Raw genomic sequence first — 26,391 nt, 5'->3', positions numbered from 1 at the left:
TTATGTGTTTTACTACTAACAGCTATTCATAATTCTCCAATGCAGTTCTCCTCTATTGAGCTAGCTTCTTTAATATGTCCATGAGGGACAAATCAGGGCAGCCAACAGGATTGCCTTTATAGATGGAATCCTGTCCAATGTAGATGAGGATAATAAGTCAGTATGATTCATGGTGATACCTGGGGTCTTTCATCTCTCTATCCTTAGCATCCAGCATTGTGTGGCATAAAGTTATCAAGAAGCATGTTCAAATGAATAAAATGGAGTGAATCTGCATTTAATACAGACTTGCTGAGAGTTTTCTTTCCTATCAACACTGGTTTGATAGGAGCCGTGTTGCAAGTGAGCACCAGGTTGGCAGTCATTGGTGCAGGGTACTTCTTGGAGTGAGCAGAGGTAGGGCCATTGTTCAGCCATCACCAAATGACTCTGCTTTGGAGTCCATCAAGCAGCCCAGTTGTGCTTAGAGTTTGTATGAGCATTCTTCCCTTTAAGGAATGCTGTGAAATGAGAAATACAACAAACCTTTATGGAGGCATATAGAACTGCCTTTACATGAGCATCAGCCAAATATCCATAGATGTTTCTGTATTCACTGCACAGCACATAGATAAACATTGTTGTTTAGATTTGAGTTACCTTTCAGATAATAAATGTTTGATTGATGCAGATCAGATTAAACTAGTCCATTCTGCTCCTAGTCTTCTCTCCTATCTCTTTGTTACCTTTTTGGTCTCAGCTCTATCTGCACCCAGTAATATATCATTTGAATCTAGTTCTCCAAGTGGCATAAATTGGAGAAAGGGGAAAAAAGGAAAGGATTCTAGGGAGGGGAGCTCCAAGGAACTAGCAAGAAATTGAATAGATGGTATTTTCTCAGTAATTTTTCAGTATATCACATAACTATGAGTTCACTAGGACACATACAAATGCATGAGTGAATCAGAATTTTCTGCTAACAAGTATTCAAAGGTAGCGTTTCCAGTCAGGGATTTGAGATTCTGTGGCATATGGCAGATATATCTTTGACATGGTACTGTGTCTCCAGCACCTAGTGTTGTCTGGCACATAATAGATAGTCAACAAACATTTGTGGAATGGAGAACAGTGGCTGGGACAGCATCCTTGTTGGGATATGCAGTCATTTTACCATGTTTCTCTACCTGAGCATAGAAGGGGCTTATCATTACATTATTATTATCATCTTCAGAAAGATGAAGATAACTTCAGTACACCATTCTACTGTGAAAGCCATAAGGCAGCAGTGGTCTTGGCCATAATCATTTTCTTTAAGAACTACCCATACACTAGCAAAACATTAGGTTTAGTTATTGATAGTTATTTGCTTAGTACCTATTCTGTGCAAATCCTGTGTTAGACTCTGAAGAGGTCACAAATAAGAATATGATACTGTTCCTGAAATGTGTATGCACGGGTATTTACACACCCAGTGCTTTACTAATGATACACATGATCACAGAAGCATAAGTAGGTATCCTCAATGTTGAAAATAATTCCCAAGGTTTATAGTTCATTAATTAACACTATTGAATGAGCAATGAATAAGGGAATAAATGGGATCTTTTCACAAATAAAATCACCAAGGTACAACCCTGTATGATACATAGATTCTGCTGGATGGAGGGGCTCTCGAATCTGTGGTCACCTGTTTACTTGCTTTTTTGTTTCTTCTTTCATCCAACAAGCATAAGGCTAGAAAGGCTAGAGAGACATACTTCTTCTTATAGATAACTATTTGCTCCATAGAGACCCCATTACATGTGTGCTGTTCCAACATGGAAAGAGCACTAGTTAAGAGGCATTTGCTCAAAATTCCACTATAACTCTACCACAGGACATGTTTGACAATTTAACTAACTGCCATCCCTCTATGCCAAGGGAAAAGCTCGACTTGTTATCCTGACTTCACAGGATGATAATAAGGCAAGTGACTTAGCCACGTGACATTCCAAAAGTAATTTCAGGTGTCTGGGTCACAATGTCCCAATTTGAACAAAAATAAACACAAAGAGGGTTCTGTTGCATTATAGTCAGATTTTCCTTTTGATTTAAAATTTTTGTTTTTGTGTTTTGCTTTGCTTTACTTTTTATTTTGTTTTTGTAATTCTATCAGTAAATTTGTGTTAGTTTTTATGAGAATAAAATAAAATTAAAAATGTGAAAAAGACTGTAAAGTGTGCATAATATTTAGAATATTCTGCAATCTGTATTTGGGAAAAAATGGGAGTTCATAACCCAACTGATTCTAATTTATGAAATATGATTTGTCATGAGCTTTGTAAAGTTGTGAACATCCAATAAAAAAAATTAGCAGCACTTTTTATTTCAGCAAGGAAAAGTTTTAGTTCTTATACAAGTCATGGGTTTGGGGCTCCATAGGGTTTCAGATTTGGGAAATTATAACTGTGTAATTTCCCCCATGTGATGGATGGTCATTCTTAAGGTTCCTAGAATCTAATTTTATCCAGATAAAAAAAGAAAGAAAAAAAATTCAACCTAAAGAGTACTGAGCACTTACAGTGTTCCAGGAACTGTGATGGGTGTTTGGGGTATAAGTTTAAGTATTGTGTCTCTGCTTGATTAGCTCACAACTGGTGGGGGAAGAGGGGATAAGTGGTGATGATCCAGTGGGTTAGCAGAGGGCATGGCAGAAGTAAGAGTTCTGGAGAAGTCTAGAGGAAGGTGCTATTTTGGGGCAGCAGGGTTTAAAAGCAGAAACCAGATTTGGAGATTAATAAATGGGAAGAAATTTGCCAAATGAAAAGACATGGGTTGGAGGAGGACAGGAAGAGAATTCTAAGCAGAAGTAAACACACATATAAGGACTTGGGTGAGTACAAGAAATCGTGGTGCATTTGGGTAATCAAGAGTAGTTTTATGTGGTTTAGAGCCTTAAGGAATAGGGTTTAGGGTGAGAGAAGAGGGGAGATGAAGCCAGACACATATGTGCTTGGGACAGCCTGTGAAATGCCTCATCTTTCATCTGAAGATTGAAGTTTGAAGTCACGTTTATTACATATGCACTTTGTTGTTACAGTTAAATGTTTCCCTGAGTTTCAGAAGAATACAGAGTGAGAAAGGAAAAATGAATGCATTAGAGGATGAATGAATTGAATATATAAATAAATGCAAAGTCAGTGGTGACTGTTGGAGGAATCAAGAGGGCAGTATTTTTGAAGGATGACAGCCCCTGGAAAGTGGGTATAAGATAAGTGTGTGAGCAACGCAGGTCTTCCATTATAACACATGTGGAATAGTAGTATACTTGCATCCCTCAATAGTTGATTATAGTGCCAAATAAAATGTTATTGAATTGGCTGTTGGTGGGAATATATGAAAGATGCAAATGGCTGGACAACTGTTGTGTAGGTCACAGGTCTATATAGGATAGAGTCCCATGAAAGGTACATGTACAGTGACAGATGTAAGCAGGGGAGTTTGAAGATGTTCTCCTGTGACTGCAATAGCTTGTGGCCATGGAAGATGACATCAGGTTCACAAGTGGCTAGGTTGTTCAGTTTTTAGTATTCTAGGAATAAAAGTCATTATCAACAGTGACTTTATGACCAAAGATTCATCTTACTTCCCAGGACCTCAGTTTCTTTTCTTATAAAATAAAGAGATTAAATGTGGTCATCTTTGGAATCTCTTACAGCTGTGTATTCAATGCATAGAATATTTTTCTCCTTTATAGTACTAGGTAAATTTGATGAAGGAATGTTAGTGTATATGTGTGTCATAGTTAATCTGTATAGATCTGTTGCATGCCATTTTAGAAATATACTGATGTAGCTTTTTTCCTCTACCTTATAGATGGCTCAACACTTTAGGAATGCTGGCCAATCAGGGTATTGATGTTGTGATACGACACTCATTTTTTGATCATGGATTCAATCATCTGGTGGACCAGAATTTTAACCCACTACCAGTAAGTGTGGCATAAAGATTCCCACTTTCTTTTCCATATCATTCAGTTCTTTGTAGAGAATATTTCTCCTTTTGCTGTTGCTAGTTAATTTCATAAATCAGACAGAAACATTCTTGTCTCTGTTCCCCTGACCTATTTCATAGACTTTGGGCTTCACCACACACACACACACACACACACACACACACACACACACACCTCTACCTCTATATAGAGACTCACGCATACACATACATATGCATGGATGCATATCTACATATATATTTACATTATATTTATTAACATTTATTAAATATTTATGTATTGATTACATTATTTTAACAAACCTAGTGCAGTCAAGATTCCACGTCTACTTGTGGCCTGTTTGAACTCTGCTTGAGAGTGAATTTTTCCAGATTGTTTTCTTTTAATGCTAATACGAGACATTAGTTAATGTCAAATGCAACATGTTGAAAGCAGATGGGGGAGTGTTAGCCAAGATTAGATACAGTAGGAGCCCATCTCTTAGGGAACGGCTGAAGTACGCTTACAGTTAGATGTCAATCTCTAGATGACAATGAGGGGACTTATCCAGAGCACCATTTTCTCTAGGAAAGTAAATAGAAGAATAAAGTGAAATGGCAAAAGCAGAGTTCTGGATTTGTCTGGTGAAGTCATTGATCAGTCAGAGAAATCCAACAAAAGCTGCTTTTCATAAATATTACGTAGGTTATTCTTTTACGCAGATGTCATGGTTATGATGAAATGTCAGACTCCTCTCATCAACTCAAAGAATTTCTAAGTGGGGTCTCCCCTTCAAGATGATCAAGTTCTGCCTTATCAGGGACTGATAAGCAGGGGTGAGGAGGAGAAAGAATATAGAGCAGCCCTAGACCCTGTACCTGGTCCAGTGTTCTTCCTACCACATTACTGTTGCCCTAGCATCCACAGGAAACAAACCCAAACTAGAAGTGATCCTGCCATTTGCCTCCCTGGTTCTAGCCCATTCCCTCCACCTTCTAAATCCTGAGCCAGGAGGTCTCCAGGTCAAGAACAGGGAACAAACTGGCACCCAACAGCACCATTTCCACGTCTCCAAAGAATCATTCTGGGTTAGAGTACTCAGAAATTATTGTGTCACTGGATGCACATGACTCCAAGACTTCAGCTAAATAACAAATACTAAAACTAACTGGTACAGTTCCTTTTATTCACAGAACAGGGATACCTCTTCCAAAATATGTGTGAGGAGCTGGAATGGGAAAGGATGGAGAGTAAATTTTCAGTTTGGAACCATAGGGGTTTGTTCTGTTTTCTTTTAGCTCAAATGTTTGTAGAAGTAAAACAAAATAATTAGAAAAGTGTCTATGAAATGTAAGCATTAAACACATATAAGACCACATGTTCTATTTGAAATAAATATCTATTTGAACATCTATATGACATCTGCGTAAAAAAATAACGTACGTAATATTTATGAAAAGCAGCTTTTGTAGGATTTCTCTGACTGATCAAGGAGTTCACCAGATATTTATTTCAAATATCTATTGAACATCAGGGGCACTAGTAATGGATAAATGAATAAATAAATTATAATAAAGTCCTGTGGAGGCTCCTCTAGAGTACATGCGCAGGAAGGGCCCAAGTACAGTAAGAAGCCTGCTTTGCAGGTTTCACAGAAGAACCTTCCAGGCAGAGCAAGAATCTAACACAAGGCTCCAGGGCAAGAACAAAGTTGGCATGTTTGCAGAAAGACAAACACCAGAGTGACTGGGTCCCGGCAGGGAAAGGGAAGACTGACTGGAAAGAAGTAGGTAGGTAAGGGTCAGATTGTGCAGGGCAGTTTGGCTTAATTATAAGTAGTAAAGAAAGCCTTTGGAGGGCTTTAATTATGGAAGTAACAAGATCCAATTACATTTTTACAACCTAGCATAATTAATAATGGATCAAATATTAGTTACTTTAATAATGCATTTTAAAACATTTACATTTAAAAATATTTACAGATCACTTTTATAAATTGTGCATCAACAACGTTCTAAAATTCTGTCACCCCTTTCAATCTATCTTTCCTTCTTCCTTTCTATTCTTTCCTTCCTTCATTCTAACTTCATTCTCTCTTCTTGATCATACACTATGTGCTGATTGCTATTCCTGGCAATCAGTCACAGTGATAAACCAAAAAGACAAGGTCCCTGAATTCTTGGAGCTTATAATTTAATGCTGTGTACTGAGAAGTGGAAAATACATAAACATATGAAAAAGATAATTGCAGTTTTCCAAAACTGCTCTGAAGAAAGCCTGGTAAGTTAAATATAACTTTTAAATTTACTTTTCTGAAGAGAAACTAAGGTCCTAGGAGGTAATTAAGTGAAAATACCAGGCCAAACAAGTAGCCAGAGCTGGAAATCTCAGGATTTTCCAGCTTTAAATTTCCTTTTCTTTTCACTGAGCCATACTGTTTCTTGCAGCATTCTCTTAGGTGTCTTTGCAAGGGCCTAGAGAGAATTTTGCCTTTGAATTAAATCAGAAGATAAAAACAGGCCTATTGGGAAACTGAAAAGAAGAAACAGTCTAGAAAAGGTCTTTGGATGACTAGACAAGCTTCATTTCCAGAGTCGGACAATCCTGGATTCCTAATCAACCCTCCATCTACTTTTACACTGCCATATATACATTAAAGATGCAAGTTCCCATGGCTTTGTTCTCCCATAAGAGTTATTGCCAGTGACTTCCTTTAAAAGCCTGGCACAAAAGACCTCCAGTGATACATGATGGCAGCAGAGCTCATAGAAGACCATAGGAAACTAAAACAGGTTCCATGGATTCAGCACAGAGTCTCAAATGAACTGAGCAGCTGTATTTCTGGAAACACCAAGCTCTAATAGAGAAACCACATATAAAAAGCACTCTTAAAAAGTAGCAGGCTTTCTTTTCTTTCTTTGTTATAATAAATTCTGTACCTTATAAGTAGAGAACTTGGCAGCTGGGAGTGTGTCCTAAGTCTCGCCTGGACAGAATTTAGAAGGCTAGGCCCTGGGCACCAATCTGACAGACAGAGCCAGCAGTTCCCTGAAATGTGTAATGAACACAAAGCTGAGAACCCTATTGGTTGCCGCTTCAGAGAGTTGCACAGTTGATAACTATACTGCCAATATAAACGTGTGGATTTTGTATTGTGATTAAATCTTAAAGAGAGTTTGTTAAGAGCTTAAGGAATTAGTGAGTTGTGTTTTGGTTGTCTCCCAGAAAAATAAGTTAATTTCAATTCTGGTTCTTTAAACCCAGCTCAGTGCATTTCAGGAAAGGATCTTAATAACAAAAAAATGTCTTGTTTTTGTTTTTGTTTTTGTTAGAGCTCTTGGGTAAATTCAGAAAAAAAAAATGAGCATCTTAGCCTTGTGGCTCCTCAAGCCATATCCCAACTACCCCTCCCTAGTCAACTCTGATCCCAGTTTGTGGTAGTTCAGCACAGCTCTGGCGTAGCCCTTCCAATAGCACCAATCCAAGGTAAGAGAGGATGTGAGGACAGCCCTTTAAAAGAGAAACAAAAATGATGAGTGGTAGCCAGGAGTTAATGGGGATGGAGGGCAGAGCACAGAGGAGTTTTAAGGCAGTAAAACTACACTAATAATAATATCTCTGTGGATACATATTATTATACATTTATCCAAACCTGTGGAATGCACACTATGGGCGAACCCTACTGGAAACCATGGATTTTCAGTGTTAGTGATTTGGCCAGCTGGTCCATCAAATACAGTAAATATACCATTCTGGTGGGGAATGTTGATATGGAGGAGAATGTGCACCTGTGGGGACAGGGTTATGTGGGACATCTCTGTACCTTCAGCTCAATTTTGTTGTGAGCCTAAAACGTTTTTAAGAAAAAGTCTTAAAAGGAAAAAGAGAAAGGAAAAAAGAAAAACTTTTGCTCAGAAAAGACAATTTTCACCTACAACTCCTGCTCCACAGGGTTGTTCCTCTAGAAAAGTGGCAGCCCTCCCCCTGTTGTGAGACTTTGTTTTGCCTGGGAAGAGAAGAACATTTAGTTCAGCCATGCTTCATCACTCAACTCCCACCCGTTTCCCCTGACCCCCCTGCCATTGGGAAAGAGGGAACGCCTGAGTCTCCACAGCCAGCCAGTCAGTCACGGGCTCCCCTGGGAGCAGGCGATGTTTGTGCAGAAGAGATCTGCACATTCAGTGGACATAGTCCAGACCCCACCAGCCATGGGCATTTCTCCTCAGAGAGGGTTTTGGAATTTAGCTTGCTGCTTTTTTTAAAAGCTTGATTTACAGAGCCTTCAGGGAAAGGAATGGTGAGTTACTAGACAACATCTTCCTAACTCCCACGCCAGGCTAGCAAATGCAGTCTTCACACAAATATAATTCAATTCAGAAAACATCAACACCTGAAATCTATCTGGCTCCGTGTTGGGCATTATACAAATACACACTTATATAAGATAATAGTTCCTCCATCTGCAGAGCTAATGACTAGTGTGTGTGTGTGTGTGTGTGTGTGTGTGAGATTACAATTAAATCCTATATTTAGAGTGAGATAAAAGCTAAACAGATCATATCATACTGCCTCTTCTACACTGGCATAGTGTTGTGGATATTCGCTGTTGGGTTTTTTTTTTTTTTTTTGCCTACTATTCTTGCTGAATAATAAATATTTAATTCAGCACCTTTTATGTACATTGCTCTAAAATACAGTCATTGGTCATGGATGGAGCACAACTCACTAGTCTATAGTGAGATTGAACCTATTATTGTAGTTTCCATAGCATGGAAACATTCTTGAGCCAAATTATCACTATTTAGAGGTCATTTGGCCATTGGAAAGAAACTCTAACTCTTACTGTTGTTGCCTGCTTGGCTCTCTTAGTTAGCTTCTTATGAGATTCTAGCCCAAGATCCTACATGCTTCATCCTTGCTTCCTTTCAAAATGTTAGAGACAGTAACCCTGCTGCCCTGCATAGCTCCTGTGTGGACAGAGGGTCAGCTTAAATCTGTCCTTTTTCTCAGGAAGAACAACTAATAACAAATGGAGTTCCACTTATGCTCTATTGATGTGAGAATGCCAGCTAATTAGGAAGCATCAGAGGGAACAGCAAGAATGTAGAACTATGGCTAGATTTGTGGATTCTAAACCTAACTCTGCCATTAATTATTTGGGTATTTGGTTCCAGTTTTCCATTGGTTAAATTGAGATAAAAATGTCTTCTCTATCTGCCTCCAAAAGTTACTGGTGCTTTCTTTGATAAAATTAACTATGGCAGTAAGTTTCTGGTTTTTTGTATACATATACATGTAGAAAAGCATTGGAAGGGTCTATAGCTAAATGTTAAACATGGTTTTCTTTGAATAGTGGGATTACAGGCAGTTTTTATTTTTGTATGTAAAATTGCTGCAATCAGCAATATTTCTTTAAAAATCTAAAAGAATAAAGGCTAGTTTTAGAAGACAATGTAATGTTTTGAAAGGATTGTTTTACATAGCTAAATAAATATGATATCAGACTCATTCATTGATCATTCATGTTTCATTCATTCATAAGCAGTTATTACCTCATCCTATGTGCTAAGATTCTGTGCTAGACACTAGAGTCCCTGTCCCTACCCTCCAGAAGCTTACAGCACAGATGGGGAGACAGGTGAATTATCAGGAAAGATGAAAGATACATTTTAAAAGGATGGAAAAGGAACACAGTGGCCAGAATGGGTGGAGGGCAACATGGGCTTCCAGAAAGATTTCTGGAGCAGGCAATGCCTGTGCTGGAGACTGAAGAAAGTCAAGTTATCCAGAGGAAGAAGAGTTTGGGTCTGGAGAGTCTCTTCCCAACACAGGTAGTAACTTGTGCAAAGACATGGAGACATTACTTTTCTAGTGAGTCATGGTGGATGAATTATGAAAAATTACTTAGGGAAGTTTTTCACATTGCTAAGCAGTGGCCACACAGGATGTGCAAAAGTTAAAGAATTCCCAAACTACAAACCTGGAGGTGGTATGGCAGGGGAAGTACAAAACCCAGCCAAACTAGCCTGTGTCCTGTTTCTTGGTGTACCCTTTTCTCTCTTTCTTGTCTTTCCCGTGGGAGCCATCAGGAAGATGAAAGAAGCAAAGTGTACCTGTTTAAGGGGAGCTGTGATGTGAAACCCAATCCTCTCATTAGGGGCCCTGACAAAGACTTCTCCATGTGCAGCCTTCCTTTGTGGGAACCTGCGGCTGCTGAGAGAAGGGCATCTTTGGCTGCAGGATCAATCACTGAGACTCAGGCTGGCTCCATGTCAGTGGCCAAAGCACCTGGGCTGAATGCCCAGTGAACATGATTTGCTTCTTTTCTCCTCTGTGCCTCTAACACCTGGCTTCTCCTCAGAGCACCTTCTGACCAGGCAGGCTGCTCTTTTGCCCCAAATGCTTTTACATAGAAGTGCCTCTGATATTTCTACTACTAGTTCTCATCCTTTGTTTATTTATCAATCTGAGCAATGTGCACAGTATGTCAGCAACCACACCTGCTGTCTAACAACTCACCCCAATTATGACTGCCTTGGGAAGTAGAGGAGCTCTGGGCCTGAAATCAGAAGCTGCAGGCTCATAATTCAGCGTGATAATTTTCTAGTCATAGGAGTCTTTGTTTTCTTCTCTGCAAAAAGGGGGAAGGGTCGTTGGAGAGCAGGGAGTATTTGAATGTGCTGCTGGCTTGGACTCAGACTGACCAGCATTTCAAATCCAGCTCTACCACTTACTACTTACTAACTACATGGCCATGGATTACTACTAGACTTCAATAAACATCAATTTCCTCTCTTATATTGGAGATAATAATAAGGTCTATCCCAGAGGGTTCTCAGAAAGGATTAAATGAGTCAATGCAGTGTATCTTTTACCACAGAGTAAATATTCAGTAAACGTTAACTTCTGTCATTTATGAAATCACTTTGTAAAATGTAAAATTATGTAAGTCATAATATAATTATCATTAATAACTTGAACATAACTGTGGTGAGACAAATATGCATTTGAGTATTTGTGCAGATATCTGGAAATCAAGTAATGACTAAAATATGAAAAGTAGATTTTTTAGTGAAAGTTAAATTGCTAGAAAATTAAAAGAACCAAAAGGTACAATGGTGATTCCTGAACTTTAGAGGAATTGACTGCAACTAGGTAAAGGCAAACTAAAAATTACATTTTATTTCCCTCCAGAAAAGATGCTGCCAACCTTTCCCAGTGAAAGCAATTAAGGCAGTAACAAAGCTGCAATACTAGCTCTAACACCTTCATTTGGTATTTATAAATGGCACAGTAAGCTCTGGAAACCATGATATGGCACATCAAAGTGGTAATGATAGCGCATTATGTGAATCACTGAGAAGCAACAATTGAAAATCTTACTCTGCCATCAACCATTTATATTATTCCCAGACTGCAATTCTGAGAAATCACAGCTACAGCAAATTGTGCACAAGCTAAATAAATTAGTGAGAAGAAACAACTACAGCCTCGCTGTGCCTGAGCTTAGGAGCATAGTTCACCATCCTTGAAGCAACCTGCAGGTGAGGAGGAACAAGGTCAGAATGAGAAGAGCTGCACCTCACCTACCTACCAAACCAATACAATCAATCAGACAAGAGAGGGAAGTACTATAAACATATGAATGCATGTATCATTACAATATTCTGATTTTAGTTTTTTTGACTATATACCAATAAGTAGGGTAACGATTGGTTCATATGATGGCTCCATTCCTAATTTTTTGAGGAATCTCCATATTGCTTTCCAAAATAGTTGTGGAAATCTATTTCCAAATAATTGCATTTTCATCAACAGTATAATTGTACCTTTCCTTCACATTCTCACCAGCATTTATTGTTATTTTTATTCTTGATGATTGCTTCTAACTGGAGTGAGATTAAATCTCAGTGTAGTTTTGATTTGCACTTGCACCTGATTGCTAAGGGTATTGAACATGCTTTTACATATTTTTGGCCATTTGCATTTATTCTTTTGAGAAATGCCACTTAGTTCATTTGCCCATTTATTGATTGGGTTATTTGTTTAGTGGTTTTACTCACGCATAAAGAACAAAATTATGTCATTTGCTGGTAAATGGACGAAGCTAGAGAACATCATGCTAAGTGAAATAAGCCAAACACAGAAAGTCTAATACTGAATGTTTTCTCTCATATGCAGAAGCTAGAAAGTAAAAAAATAAAGGAATAAAAATATGTGGACCTCATGAAAATAGAAGGGAGATCAATAGAGTAGAGGAAGGGGATCAAGAGGAAAGAAGGAGGAGAGGAGGGGAGGTCACACAGGAAGTACTGGGGAGCAAAATCTACCAAATTATGCCATGTCCATGTACAAATATACCACCATGAGTCATATACATAAGTATATATGTATATATATTTGTATATATATATATATATAAATTAAATGTTATATATACATATATATATATGGATATATGGATACATTCCATACCAAAACCATAATACTTTGTGTTATGTTAGAATGTATCCTAACTCCATTAAATTTTTCTTGCTGCTTGTTTAAATAAGAGCATTTTATAAATATATATTTGTGCAGATATCTGGAAATATATATATATATATATAATGCTCTTATTTAAACAAGCAGCAAGAAATATATAAATATATAAATGAATATATAAATAAGTAAATAAATATATAAATATATAAATGAAAGTACACTAGTTAAAATAATAATGATGATGATAGAAGGGAGATCAGTGGAGTAGAGAAAATGGATCATAGGGAGGGAAGAGGGAAGAGAAAGGGAAGGTACTGTGCAAATTATGTACATGTACAAATGTGACATAATGAACCTCACTATTGTGTATAATCATAATGCACTGTTATGGCTTGGATATGTGGTATCTTCCAAAATCTCATGTGTGAGACAATAAAAGAAGGTTCAGAGTCAAAATGATCAGGTTATGAGAGGTGTAACCTTATCAATGACTTAATCCACTTGAATAGATTAACTGAATGATAACTATAGACAAGTGGGGTGTGGCTGGAAGAGGTGGGTCACTGGGGGCATGCCTTTGGTGCTTATATTTTGTCCCTAGTGAGGGAAGCTCTCTCTGCTTCTCGTTGTCAGTGTTCTGAGCTGTTTTCCTTCTGCCATGATGTTCTGTCTCACCTTGGGCAGAAAACAGTGAAGTTAGACCTCTGAAACTGTGAGGGCCAAATAAACTTTTCCTCCACTATGTTTTTCTTGTCAGGCCTTTTGGTTTCAGTGGTGGGAAAAAAAACTGACTAAAACATGCACCTCTTTTTAAAAAGAAAGAGGGTGGGAGGAAAATAGAAGAAGGGAGGGAGGGAGGAAGGAAGGAAAGAAGGAAGAGAGGGAGGGAGGGAAGCCAGGAGAGGGAAAAAAATAGAATGCCCTCTTATAGATTCAAAGGCTTTAATTATGAATGGCACAGTATGACAAATCTAAGGTTACTTTATATTATTTATTATATTTGAAAATATTAAGAGCACAGTGATTCTGTATGACCTTCAGGAACCAACAAATAAGCCTCTGATAAGTGACCATGAGAACCAAAGTATTATGGTTTTGGTATGGAATGTATCCACAAGGCTCATGTGTTAAAGACTTGGTACCTGATGCAGCAATTTTCAGAGGTGGGTCTTTTGGAAAATGATTGAATCATGAGGGCTCTGATCTCATCAATGGATTAGTCCATTAGTGGGTTCATAATTGAATGAACTATTTATTGGAAGGTGGTGGAAAATATAGGAGGTAGGGCCTAGTTGGAGGAAGTAGGTCACTGGTGAGGGGTGGGTACCTTGTCCCTGGCCCCTTCCTTGCCTTTCTCTCCTCCCATCTGCAATGAGGTGAGCAGCTCTGCTCCATCATTCTTTCTCCACCACGATGCTCTGCCTCACCACAGGCCCATAGCCATGGAACCAATCAAGGACTAAAACCTATGAAACCATGAGCCCAAATAAATCTTTCCTCCTTTAAGTTGTTTATCTTAGGTATTTTGTTATAGCAATAGAATAATATCACACAAAAATAGTTTTTCCTAACTCCATTAAATTTTTCTTGCTGCTTGTTTAAATAAGAGCAAAAGTGTTTTTAAAATAAAACTAGAACAAATAAATTGAAATTGGTTTAAAATTCTTATTAAATGCACTATACTATCTATAAACTTTTAAAAAGTCTATCAGACATTAGGTATCTCAGTCACTTTTAACTATTATCAATCTCTGCTTATTTTATCCCTGACTGGATTGAATGGATTGAATGGATTGAAGCAGAGTATACCACATTCACTTACTCCAAACTTGACTTGAAAAGATCTGCTATCTACTCTAGAATTCATTGCCCTCATCTGAATATTGAAATCTTTATATTTTCTGTATTAAAGCACTGGTTCTCAAGCCTGGCTACACATTGTAATCATCTAGGGAGCTTTTTAAAAATAACTGTGCCCAGGCACCAGGTCCAGAGATCCCAATTCATTTGGACCATAGAGGATTCCAGGTGTTGGTATTTTTTTAAAGCTCCCCAAGTGATTCTAATGTGCAGCCAGGCATGAGAACCACTGAGTTAGAAGCTTTTATTTACCCTGGTTAAATTAGAAGTTACCTTTTCTCTTCTCTTTTGTACTCAACTCTTGGTTCAATTACTGAGATATTAACAAAATATTTAGTACTATCCTATCATTTATTTATTTGACAAATATTTATTGAATATCTGTTATGTGTCAGTAATCTCTAGTTTTAGTGGAAATAAAGGTGAAAGAGAAAGACAAGATCCCTGCCCTCACTGGAGGTTATAATCTAGAAGGAAAGACTACAAATAAACTAAAAAGTAATTTATTACAAAATTCAGAATGCTATTCAGGAAACAAAAAGGTTGCTAAGTTGATAACAAAGAGGGGAGACTTAAAAGTGGAGTGAGGACAACATACATATGCCATCAGTCTGAGAGTGGATTTAATTACAGTCATAATACTGGAATAGCGGGATAAGAGTAACAACTGCATTCAGCTGGGGACAATCCACCATAGGTCTCCAGTTCCAATTCTTCTGGACATGTAGGGCTGTAGACTGAGATAATGCACCTCTTACTATCTCTCTTTTAGAACTTAACCAATGCTGTGATTTCCCTTTCTCTTCTGGAACCATTTGGGATAGGCTTTGGAGGCTGATTCAGGAGTGATTTACATGCCCTAGTAACATGTGGTATCTGCCACATGTCCCTCTACTCCCCCACATGAGACTTTTCTCAATCAGGAGAATCTTTTCTGGATTTTATGAGCATTCACAGCACATCCTGTAAAATAGCAGTAAAAGCCACAACAGGACACTGAATTGGTTCAAAGGCCTTACCCACAAAGTCACATTCGATTTATTTTTCCTTCTGGGAAATTTGCTTAAGCTTTATCAATTGGATTCAAGAGCACTCCTCACCAATAAAACTGGTAGGATAGTGGCTTGGATACCTTTATCCAATAGAGCCATAAAAGTTTTAGTTTCTTCATCCCAAAGTTTTCCTACATACTTGAACAGTTGTACATTGCTTTTGGTCCTTCTTAGAGAGAGAAAAACCTCAGCTTCACACCTAGTCATCTTTCTCCCTGAAACAGGTAGTGAGGGTAGAGGGAAGAGAAGGCTGTTGGCACTAAGAGAAAGCACAGCTCCAGGCCAGTAGGCAAGGCTCTACATTGACCTTAGTTTCCTCTTTTAATAATAGCTTTATTGAGATATAATTCATATACTGAAAATTTCACCCTTTAAAAATGGATCATTTTAGTGTATCCATAGAGATGTATAACTGTCATCACAATCTATTTTAGAATATCATCTGAAAAGTAAACCGCATGCCTATTAGCAGTTATTCCTATTCTTCCTTTTCCCCAGCCTCTGAAAACTATGAATTGACTTTCTGTCTCTATATTTCATGTGAAAAGAATCATAAAACATGTGGTCCTTTGTGTGTGGACTCAGCTTAATGTTTTCCAAGCTCATCCAAGTATCAATACTTCTTTCCTTTTATTGCTGAATAATATTCTATCATAGGGATATGCCACATCTTATTTGTCTATTCATCTATTGGTAGATATTAGGACTGTACTATCTTTTGGCTATCATGAAGAATGTTTCACTTAAACACTGTGTACAATGCATAATGTATGTCTTCATTTCTGTTGGGCATCTGTCTAGTGTTATGGTTGGAATAATGGTGTCCCCTCCAAAATACCTGCTTGAAACTTAGGCCCCAATACATCAGTATTAAGTAATGTGGTCTCTGGGCCTGGCATTGCGGTACACACCTGAAATCCTAGCTACTCAAAAATCAGTTGATTATATCTATTTATCTGTTCTGTCCCATTGATTTATTTGTCTATTCTTTCACTAGTATCAAACTGCCTAGATTACTATAGCTTATAGTAAGTCTTAAAGATGGATATTGCCAGTTCTCCAACTTCAATATTGTGTAGGGTAATCTTGGTCTTTTGCCACTCTATATAAACTTTAAAATCAGAATGTTTATATGCACAGAAAAAATTGCTGGGATTGGGATTGTATTAAATATTATATCAAACTTGGAATAACTGATATCTCTCCATTTGTTTACAGGTTTTTTTCTTCATCAGAGTTTTGTAGTTTTCCTCATATAGCTCTTGTACATATTTTGTTAGACTTATACCTGACTATTTCATTTTTGGGGTGCTAATGTAAATAGCAGTATTGCATTTTAATTTCAAATTCCACTTAGTCACTACTGGGATATAAGCAAGCAATTGGCTTTTGCATATTAACCATTTATTCTAAAACCCTGCTACAATTGCTTATTAGTACCAGGAGTTTTTTGTTGATTCTTTTGACTTTTTCATATAGATAATCATGTCATCTACAAACACACAGAGTTTTATTTCTTCCTTTCCAATCTCTGTACGTTTTATTTCCATTTCTCATTCTAGTGCACTAGTTAGGACTGTGGTATGATGTTGAAAAGTAGTGGTGATAGGGGATATCCTTGCCTTCTTCCTAATCTTAATGAGAAAGCTTCCAGTATTTCACTATTAAATATGATGTTTTTGTAGACATTCTCTATCAAGTTGAGGAAATTCCCCTCAATTCCTAGTTCACTGACAGTTATATATATATATATATATATATATGTATATATATATATATATATATATAAAATGCATGGGTATTGAATATTGCCAAATGCCTTTCTCTTCTGGATCTATCGAGACTTACTTTTTATGTGTTAATGTGACAAATAAGATTAAATGATTTTCAAATGATCTGCATACCTACAATATATCCCACTTGCTTGTGTTAATAATTCTTTTCATATATTGACGGATTTAATTTAAGGGAGGATTTTTGTATCTGTGTTACTCATTCCATGAGTACATAACTAATCCCTGTCCTTCTATCCTCTGACAAAGACTATACAGAATTGGTACAATTTCTTCCTTAAATGTGTGATAGGATTTGCCAAAGCTGCTTTCTGTTTGGAAATGTTATTAATTATTGATTTAATTTCTTTAATAGATTTAGGCCTATTCGTGTTGCCTTTTCCTGTGTAGTTTTTGGCAAATTGTATCTTTCAAGGAAATGGTCCATTCGATCTAGGTTATAAATTGAGTTGTTTGTAATTTTCCTTAATTATATTTTTAATGTCCACCAGATCTGCAGTGATGTCCCCTCTTTCATTTCTGATACTAATAATTCATGTCCTAATTCTTTTTTTCTTAGTTAACCTGGCTATAGCTTATTGATTTTATTAATCTTTTCAAAGAACCAGCTTTTGTTTTATTGATTTTTTTTCTATTGATATCCTGTTCTTACTTCCACTGATTTTTTAAAAATTTCATTCATTTCTACTGTAATTACCATTATTTCTTTTCTTCTACTTACTTTGGATTTAATCTAATCTTCTTTTTTCTGGTTTCCTAAGATGGAACTTTAGATTATTGATTTTAAGATCTCCCATTTTCTAATCTATGCATTCAGTGCTACATATTTTTCTCTCAGCACTGTTTTCACTGTATCCCATAATTTTTGATAAGTTGTGCTTTAATTTTTGTTTAGTTCAAAATATTTTTAATTACTCAAGATTTTTTCTTAAGTTATGTATTATCTAGAAGTGTTTTGTTTAATCTCTACATATTTTAGGATTTTCAAGTTATCATTCTGTTATTGATTTCTATTTTAATTCCTTTGTAGCTTGAGAGCAGACATTGATTGTATGATTTCTGTTTTTAAATTTGTAAAGATGTGTGTTATGGCTCTGAATTTGATTTATCTTGATGAGTGTTTCATGTGAGTTTAAAAAGAATGTGTATTCTGTTGTCAGATGAAATAGTCTATAGATGTAAATTATATTCAGTTGATTGATGATGGTGTTAATTTCAACTATGTCCTACTGATTTTCTGCCTGCTAGATCTGTCCCTTTCGAACAGATTCCCTCTATAATATTGGACTGACTTTATTCTCCTTACAGTTCTGTCAGTTTTTGCCTCCTATAATTCGACACTCTATTATTAAATGTATACAAATGGAGGGTTGTTGTCTTCTTGGATAATTGAACCTTTATTATTATGTAATGCTTTTCTTTATGCCTGATAACTTTCCATGCTGTGTCTGAAATTAACATAACTACTCCTAAATGCTTTTTTAAAAAACTAAAGCTTTAGAGTTATACATAGTAGTTGGGTTCATCCTGACAAACTCATATATGCATGGAATTAGATTTCAGTTCTTCATTCTTTGCCCTCTTTTCCTTCTCATCCCTCTCCCCCATTCTCCTTCCTCTACTAGACTTCCTTTCACCTATTTCTTTATATTTGACTGGTTCTTTTTACTTATGTATAAAGATAAGGGCCTTGTTGTATATTTGTGTAGGCACATAACATGATTTTCTAAGAATTCATTCTGCATTGCCCCTCTTGCCCATCCCTCCACCCTTGAGTCTTGGTCTCCTTCTTCTACACTACTGATCTTCCCTTTATCTTTATGTTATGCTATCCTTCCCTCTCCCTTTCTCTTATTATACTCTAGATTCCACATAATGAGAGAAAACTTTCAATCTTTGAGTTTCCGAATATGGTTTATTTCACCTAGCATGGTATTCTCAATTTCTATCCATTTACTGGCAAATGCCCTGATTTCATTTTTTTTTTATGTCCTGATTTCTTTTGGTTAGTGTTAGTCTGGCATATTTTTCTCCTTACCCTTATTTTTAATCTATATGTGTCTGTATTTAAATTGAGTTTCTGATAGACAGCTATAGTTAGGCCTTGTTTTTTGATCAACTCTGACTGTTCTGACAATCTGTCTTCAATTGGTGCATTTTGACTATTGACATTCAAAATCATTATTGATATAGTTGGATTAATATCTATTACTTCTGTTTTCTATTTGTCGCCGTTGTTCTTTGTTTCTATATGTTCACTCTTTTTCTTGTGGTTTTGAGAATTTTGTATGATTCCATTTTTTTCTACTTTCTTACAATATGAAATATATATTTTAATCATTGCCCTAGAGTTTACAATATATATTTACAACTAATATAACCCCACTCTCAAGAACATTAAACTTCTTCATGGTAATCTGAGTGCCTTATAATAAAATAATTTTCATTCCCCTCTCTTGTTCCCTGTATCATTGCTATTATTCATTTCACTTACTTTTAAGTATGCATAAGCTTATATTATATAAGCATAAGCTTATATGCATATACGTACCTAATCACATACATTATTGCTATTATTACTTTGAATGAAGTGTTATCTGTAGACAATTAAGAATAAGAAAAAAATGTTTTCATTTTACCTTCACTTATTTCTTTATTAATACTCTTCCTTTGTTTATATAAATCCAAGTCTCTGGCCTATCTTGTTTTCCTTGTCTCTAAAGAACTTCTTTTAACATTTCTTGCAGGGAAGATCTACTGGCAAGAATTCCTTCAATTTTTGTTTGTCTGAGTAAATACTTCTTAACTTTTGAAGGTTTCTTTCTCTCTCCCCCCACCCTCCCTCCCATTTAAATATTTTGCTACACTCCCTTCTTGGTTTCTGAGAAAAGCTCAGATATAATACTTATCTTTGTTCTTCTATAGATAAGATAGATTCTTTTAGGACATTTTAATATTTCATTTTCAATAGTTTGAAAATGATATGCCTAGGTATAGTCTTTTTTGTGGGGAAGTTATGTCCATTTAACCTCTTCAGTGTTCTCTGAATTTACTGAATCTGCAGTTTGGTTTCTAACATGAATTTGGAGAAATTATCAGTCACTATTGTTTAATTATTTCTTCTGTTCCTTTCTCTCTTTCTTCACCTTCTAGTATTCCCATTACTTACATGTTATACCCCTTTTTAATTATTCCATAATCCTTGGATATTCTATTTTATTTTTTCAGTCTTTATTTTCTTTAATTTTCTGTTTTAAAGGTTTCTATTGATATATCCTCAACTAAGAGATTCCTCAGCCATTCCAGTCTACTCATCAGTCTACCAAAGCATTCTTTATTTCTTCATTTGATTACAGTGTTTCTGACTTTAGCACTTCTTTTTGTTCTTTCTGAAGACTTAACATCTCTCTATTTACTCAATTTTTTTATGCTGCCCGATTTAGCCATTTTAGCCCTTAGCAGATTAATTATCTTAAATTCCTAGTCTGATAATTCCAGCATCCTTGTTATGTCTAATGTTTCTTCTGTTTCTTAAAATGTAATTTTTGCATTTGTCATGCCTTCTAATTTTTCTTTATAGCTGTGGAATGATGTACTAAGCAAGAGGAACAGTTGTAAATAGGATTTAGTAACATGGTGGAGTATGGGAGGGGAAGGTTTCTATAGTCTTATGATAAGGTCTCAGATTTTCAGTGAGCCTCTGCCTCTGGCCTGTGAACTTCACAACTGCTACTCAGTACTATTCGTCCCACTTAGCTGTGACAGGATGACCTGAGTTAGCTGAAGTTGGGTATTTTCGTCCTCCTATATGGAAGACTGGAACTGACTAGAGTTGGGTATTTCCCTCTATCAGGTCAGTTAGGCTCTGACAATACCCCATCAGGATCGACTCTGGTTCAATAGTTTCTCCTATGGGCAAGCCTTGTTAAGAAGAGAGTGTTGGTATATTTTTAAATGATCCATTTCCTCTTCCCCTTCCAGAAACAGAAAGGGATTTTTTTTTTTTTTTTTTTTTTTTTTTTTTTTTTTTTTTAGTATTGGCCATGAGAACCTGGTAGAGCTCCTGGAGATAAAACTCACAAAGGTGTAGGAACCCCCTTATTACTGAATCCCCTGGAGAGTTTCACTCTCAGACTTGCCCATAGTGAGCCTCCAGCATTTCATCAGTTGCAGTTCCGGCTGTCTACTCTGGTAAGCTGCAGCTCCTGTATCTACCTGCCCCTCTGTCCAATCCTGAAGGCAGCAATTTACACTGTGTTCTCACCTCTCTTATGAGTCCAAGAAGAAATATTGCTTTTGGGTCAGTTCAGCTTTATATTTGTTAGGAAGTAATGGTGACTTCCAAGCTTTGAATATATGGAACTGGAAGCTAGAAGTTCAATAATCTGTGTGTTGTCTTTTCATTATCTTTATGGTGTCCTTTTAAGCACAAAATATTTTAATTTTGATGAAATCCAATTTATTTAGTTTTTCTTTTGTCCTTTGTGTTTATGGTATCCAATTGAAACCCCTAAAGATTTACCCTTATGTTTTCTCCTCTAAGAGTTTTATAGGTGTGACTCTTATATTTAAGTCTTCAGCCCATTTTGAATAAATTTTTACAAACTTCCTTCTTTATACATGGATGGTTGTCCCAGTATCATTTGTCAAAAAGACTGTTCTTTTTCCATTGAATTGTTCTGGTACTCTTATTAAAAGCTATTTGACCATAAATGTAAGTGTTTATTTCTGGACTCTCAATTCTATTCCATTGATCTGTATATCTGTTTTTTTTAAGAGAAAGAGAAAGAGAGAGAATTTTAATATTTATTCATTTATTTTAGTTTTCTTCGGACACAACATCTTTGTTTGTATGTGGTGCTGAGGATCGAACCTGGGCCGCATGCATGCCAGGCAAGCGCGCCACCTCTTGAGCCACATCCCCAGCCCCCTGGCCATATTTTTTGTATTTTCTTTTTTTTTAATTTTTAATACTTATTTTTTAGTTATCAGCGGACACAACATCTTTTGTTTGTATGTGGTGCCGAGGATCGAACCCGGGCCGCACACATGCCAGGCAAGCGCGCTACCACTTGAGCCACATCCCCAGCCCTGTATATCTGTTTTTATGAAAGCATCATACTCAATTACTGTAGCTTTGTAGTAAATTTATTAATTAAAAAATGTGAGTCTAATAATGAAGATGTTCTTTTTCAGGATAGATTTAGCAAGTATTTTTCAGATTTGAGAGGTGTGGCAGCTGTTTCCAATTCAACCAAATGAACTTCCAATGTTTTCAGTCCATCCAAAGCCCCATATCAAGTAATAAGTTCATAATTACTCCCACCATCTATTTTATCTTGGGGAACCCTGGGGCTATATTGACTTGTTCTAATATAAAGTCAAAGAAGGACACAAGGAGGAGGAGGAGGAAATTAAGAGGAAGAAGAGGAAGAGGAGGAGGAGAAGGAAATTACAGATAAATATCCCTAATGAACATAAATGTAAAAATTCTCAACAAAATACTATCAAACAAAATTAAACAGAACATTAAACGTATCATTTATTTTGAACAAGTGGGATTTATACATGAATACAAGAATAGTTCACCATATGCAAATCTGTAAAAGTGACATGTCATATTAACAGAGTGAAGGACCAAAATCATATGATCATTTCTGTATATACAGAAAAGAATTTTGACAGATGTCAACATCCCTTTTTGTAAAAAAAAATCTTTAAAAATTAAGTATTAAAGTAATGTATTTCAGTATGATAAAGGGGCTGGGATATAGCTTATTGGTAGAGTACTTACCTAGCACATGCAAGACCCCAGATTTAATCCTCAACACACACACACACACACACACACACACACACACACACACATTAATACAATACAAGCTGTGTATGACGAACCCACATCTAACATTATTCTCAGCAGTGAAACATTGAAAACTTTTCCTCTTAAGATCAGGAACAAGAAAAGGATACCGACCTACTCTTACCATTTCTATTCAATATAGAACTGAAAGTCCTAGCCAGAAACTTAGGCAAGATAAATCAAAACATCCAAATTAGAAAAGAATAAGTTAAATTGTCCTTGTTTTAAGATAACATGATCTTATATATAGAAAACCCTAAGGACTTACCAACAAACTATCAGAATTAATAAATGAATGAAGTAAATTTACAGGATATAAAATTTACAAAATCAGTAGTGTTTCTAAACCCTAACAATGAACTACCTGAAAAAGAAATAAAGTGAAGTCATTTGTAACATCATCAAAACAAATAAAATACTTATAAATAAGTCTAAACAAGGTGGTAAAATGTCCATACACTAAAAATAATCATTAATGCAAGAAATCGAAAGAAACATAAATAGAAAGATGTTCCATGTTCATGGATTGGAATAATGAATATTTTTTAAATATCCACATTACCCAAAGTGATATACAGATCCAGTGCAATTCCTATCAATCCAATGTTTTTTTCAAAGAAGTAAAAAAATATATATAAAAGACCCTAAATAGCCAAAACAATCTTGAGCAAAAGAACAGTGCTGGAAGTCTCACACTACCTGACTTCAAAGTGTACTATAAAACTGTAATAATCAAACAGCATTATACTGGCATAAAATAGACACATGGATCAATGGGAAAAAATAATGTGCCCAGAAATAAATCCATGCATTTATAGTCAATTGATTTTCAACAAAATTGCCAAGAATACACATAGAGTAAGGACAGTCTTTACCATAAGTGATATTGAGAAGCTATATTTCCATGTGCAAAAGAATTAAAATAGATTTCTATCTCACACTACATATAAAAATAAATTCAAGGGCTGGGGCTGGGGCTCAGTGGCAGAGCACAGGATCACATAAAAATAAATAAAATAAAGGCATTCTGTCCATATACATCTACAAAAAAATTTTAAATGAATTCAAAATGGATTAAAAAATTTAAATGTAATATCAAAAAATATAAAATTTCTAGATGAGAACATAGAGGAAAATCTCTATGACATTGGTCTTGTCAATGATTTTCTGGATATGGCTCCATAAGCATAGGCAACAAAAGCAAAAATAGATAAATGGGACTGCATCAAGTTAAAAACCTTTTGCACAGCCAAGGAAAAAATTGGCAGAGTCAAGGACAACCTATAGAAATGGAGAAAATATTTGCAAACTGTACATCTGATGAGGGGTGAATACCCAAAATATATAAGGAACTCAGTTCAATTAAAAGTTACAAGTAACCCAATTTTAAAATGATCGAAGTATCTGAATAGACATTTCTCAAAAAAAGATATCCAAATGATGAACAGGTGTATGAAAAAAATGGTCAATATTTCTAATCATCAGAGAAATTCAAGTTAAAACCAAATGAGATATTACCTTAAACATACTAGAATGGGCATCAGCAAAAAGATAATAATGGAAAGGATATGGAGAAAAAGGAACCTTTCTATACTCTTAATGAGAATTTAAATTAGCTCAGCCATTATGAAAAACAGTTTGGAGTTTCCTCAAAAGATAAAAATATGACTATCATATGATCCTGTATACCACTACTGTAAGATGCATATCCAAGGGAAGTGGAATCAACATGTCCAGGAGCTATCTTCAGTCCCATCTTCATTGTAGCATTATATAGAATGGCCAAGATATGGGATTGACTAAATGTCCCTCAATAAATGAATAGAAAAAGAAAATGTGGTATGTGTCACAATGGAATACAATTGAAACTCATAAAAGAGGAAATCCTGCCATTTGTGACAACATGGATGAACCTAGAGGACATTTTGTTAAGAGAAATAAGCCGGCAACAGAAAGATAAAAGTCACATGATACCACTTATATGTGGAATCTAAATAGAATCAGAGAATAATTGTTACCAGGGGCTGCTGCTGCTGCTTCTGGTAGAGGTGAGATTTTAGTCGAAGAATACAATATTACAGTTAGCTGTAAGAAATCTTTTCAAGAAAGATCTATTGTGAAACATGGTGACAATAATTAATATAAACATTCTTAAAAATTGCTAAGAGCCAATTTTAAGCATTCTCACCACAAAAAAAAAAATGTATGTAAGGTAGTGTATTAGTGCATGTGTTAATTCCCTTGATTTAGACATTGCACAATGTATGCATATTTCAAAACATGTTGTACATAATAAATGTATACAATTTTGATCAATCAAAAAATTTGTAGCCTGGGATATAGTTTGATGGGCAAGTGCTAGACTAGCCTAGTATACATGAGACCCTGTGTTCAATCTCCATTGCAACAGAAAATTTTTTTAAATGTGAAATGAGCCAATAACTAGACATATGAAAGACCTTTGAGTAAATACATCAAAGTTTCAAAGACCCAAGTAGCATAAATATTGAATTGTTCTAAAAATCCTAGTTTATGAACTTCATTATCATCCTTTTCTTCTAAACTACTATGAAAGGAAAATGTAGGAAGGAAGTGGGTAATTTTATACAATGTTTTTAAATCCTTAAATCAGGTAGAAATATTATATTTTATCTACTGTTAAGGGAATGAATACCTAGAGAGTGTAAGCACCTTACCCAGAGATCACTCACAACCTATAATCTTCATATCTGGCTCATCTCTGAACAGAGTAGAGCCCATCTCAGTGATACATCTCAAACTCAAGTCGCCCACTGTCATAACTCTAGTCTCTGTCATCATTCAGAGCCTTTCTAGCTCTTGTCTGGATCTTCACAGCAGTCTCCTAAAAGTTCCTCTACCTGTATGTTCTCCCATTTCCAATCTTTCTCCCACAATATCAGAATTAGAGATATGATCATGTCATTCCACTCTTGTTATATCCCTTCTGTCTATATAGTAACCCAAACTCCAAGGCCCTGCTCCATGGCCACCTTCTCTAATGTCCCCTGTAGAGATCTCTTAGCTTCTTTCTCTCATAGCACTTTGATTCCTTGTCACTTTTGCTTCTTGCTATACAGAGTTGGCTATCACAACTAAACAAAATAGTCTTTCCTTTTAAACAATGAGAAAATTGAAGGCAGGAAATATTTATGACTAATTATACCCAGCACATAATAGGTACAGAAAGAAAGATTATTAAATTGGCTGGAATTAAATTGAATTTGAACTTTGGGTAAATCAGGCATTAGAAGCTAGATTCCACTCTAAGAACAGTTACAGCTGCTGCCTGAAGGGACACTGATAATAAATTTTTAATCACCCTCTCTTCTGTAAGACATCTACTGTGTAGACAGTTGTGTATCAATT

The 26,391-nt window shown here is 35.9% G+C and overlaps 1 protein-coding gene across 2 annotated transcripts in view; it reads left to right on the top strand.

Moving 5' to 3' along the window:
• HPSE2 (heparanase 2 (inactive)) overlaps positions 1-26,391 on the top strand; it is a 705,647-nt gene that overhangs the window by 566,386 nt on the left and 112,870 nt on the right. For both annotated transcript variants that reach the window (XM_081268316.1, XM_081268315.1), the window contains one exon: positions 3,835-3,949. In XM_081268316.1, the coding sequence (XP_081124442.1) occupies positions 3,835-3,949 (115 nt within the window). The remainder of the gene's footprint in view (positions 1-3,834; positions 3,950-26,391) is intronic.

Source organism: Spermophilus citellus (genome assembly GCF_964194105.1).
Source record: "Spermophilus citellus genome assembly, chromosome: 15".
Classification (NCBI taxonomy): Eukaryota; Metazoa; Chordata; class Mammalia; order Rodentia; family Sciuridae; genus Spermophilus; species Spermophilus citellus.
Note: the sequence above shows the minus strand (reverse complement) of the source record. Positions and strands in the feature narration are given on the sequence as shown.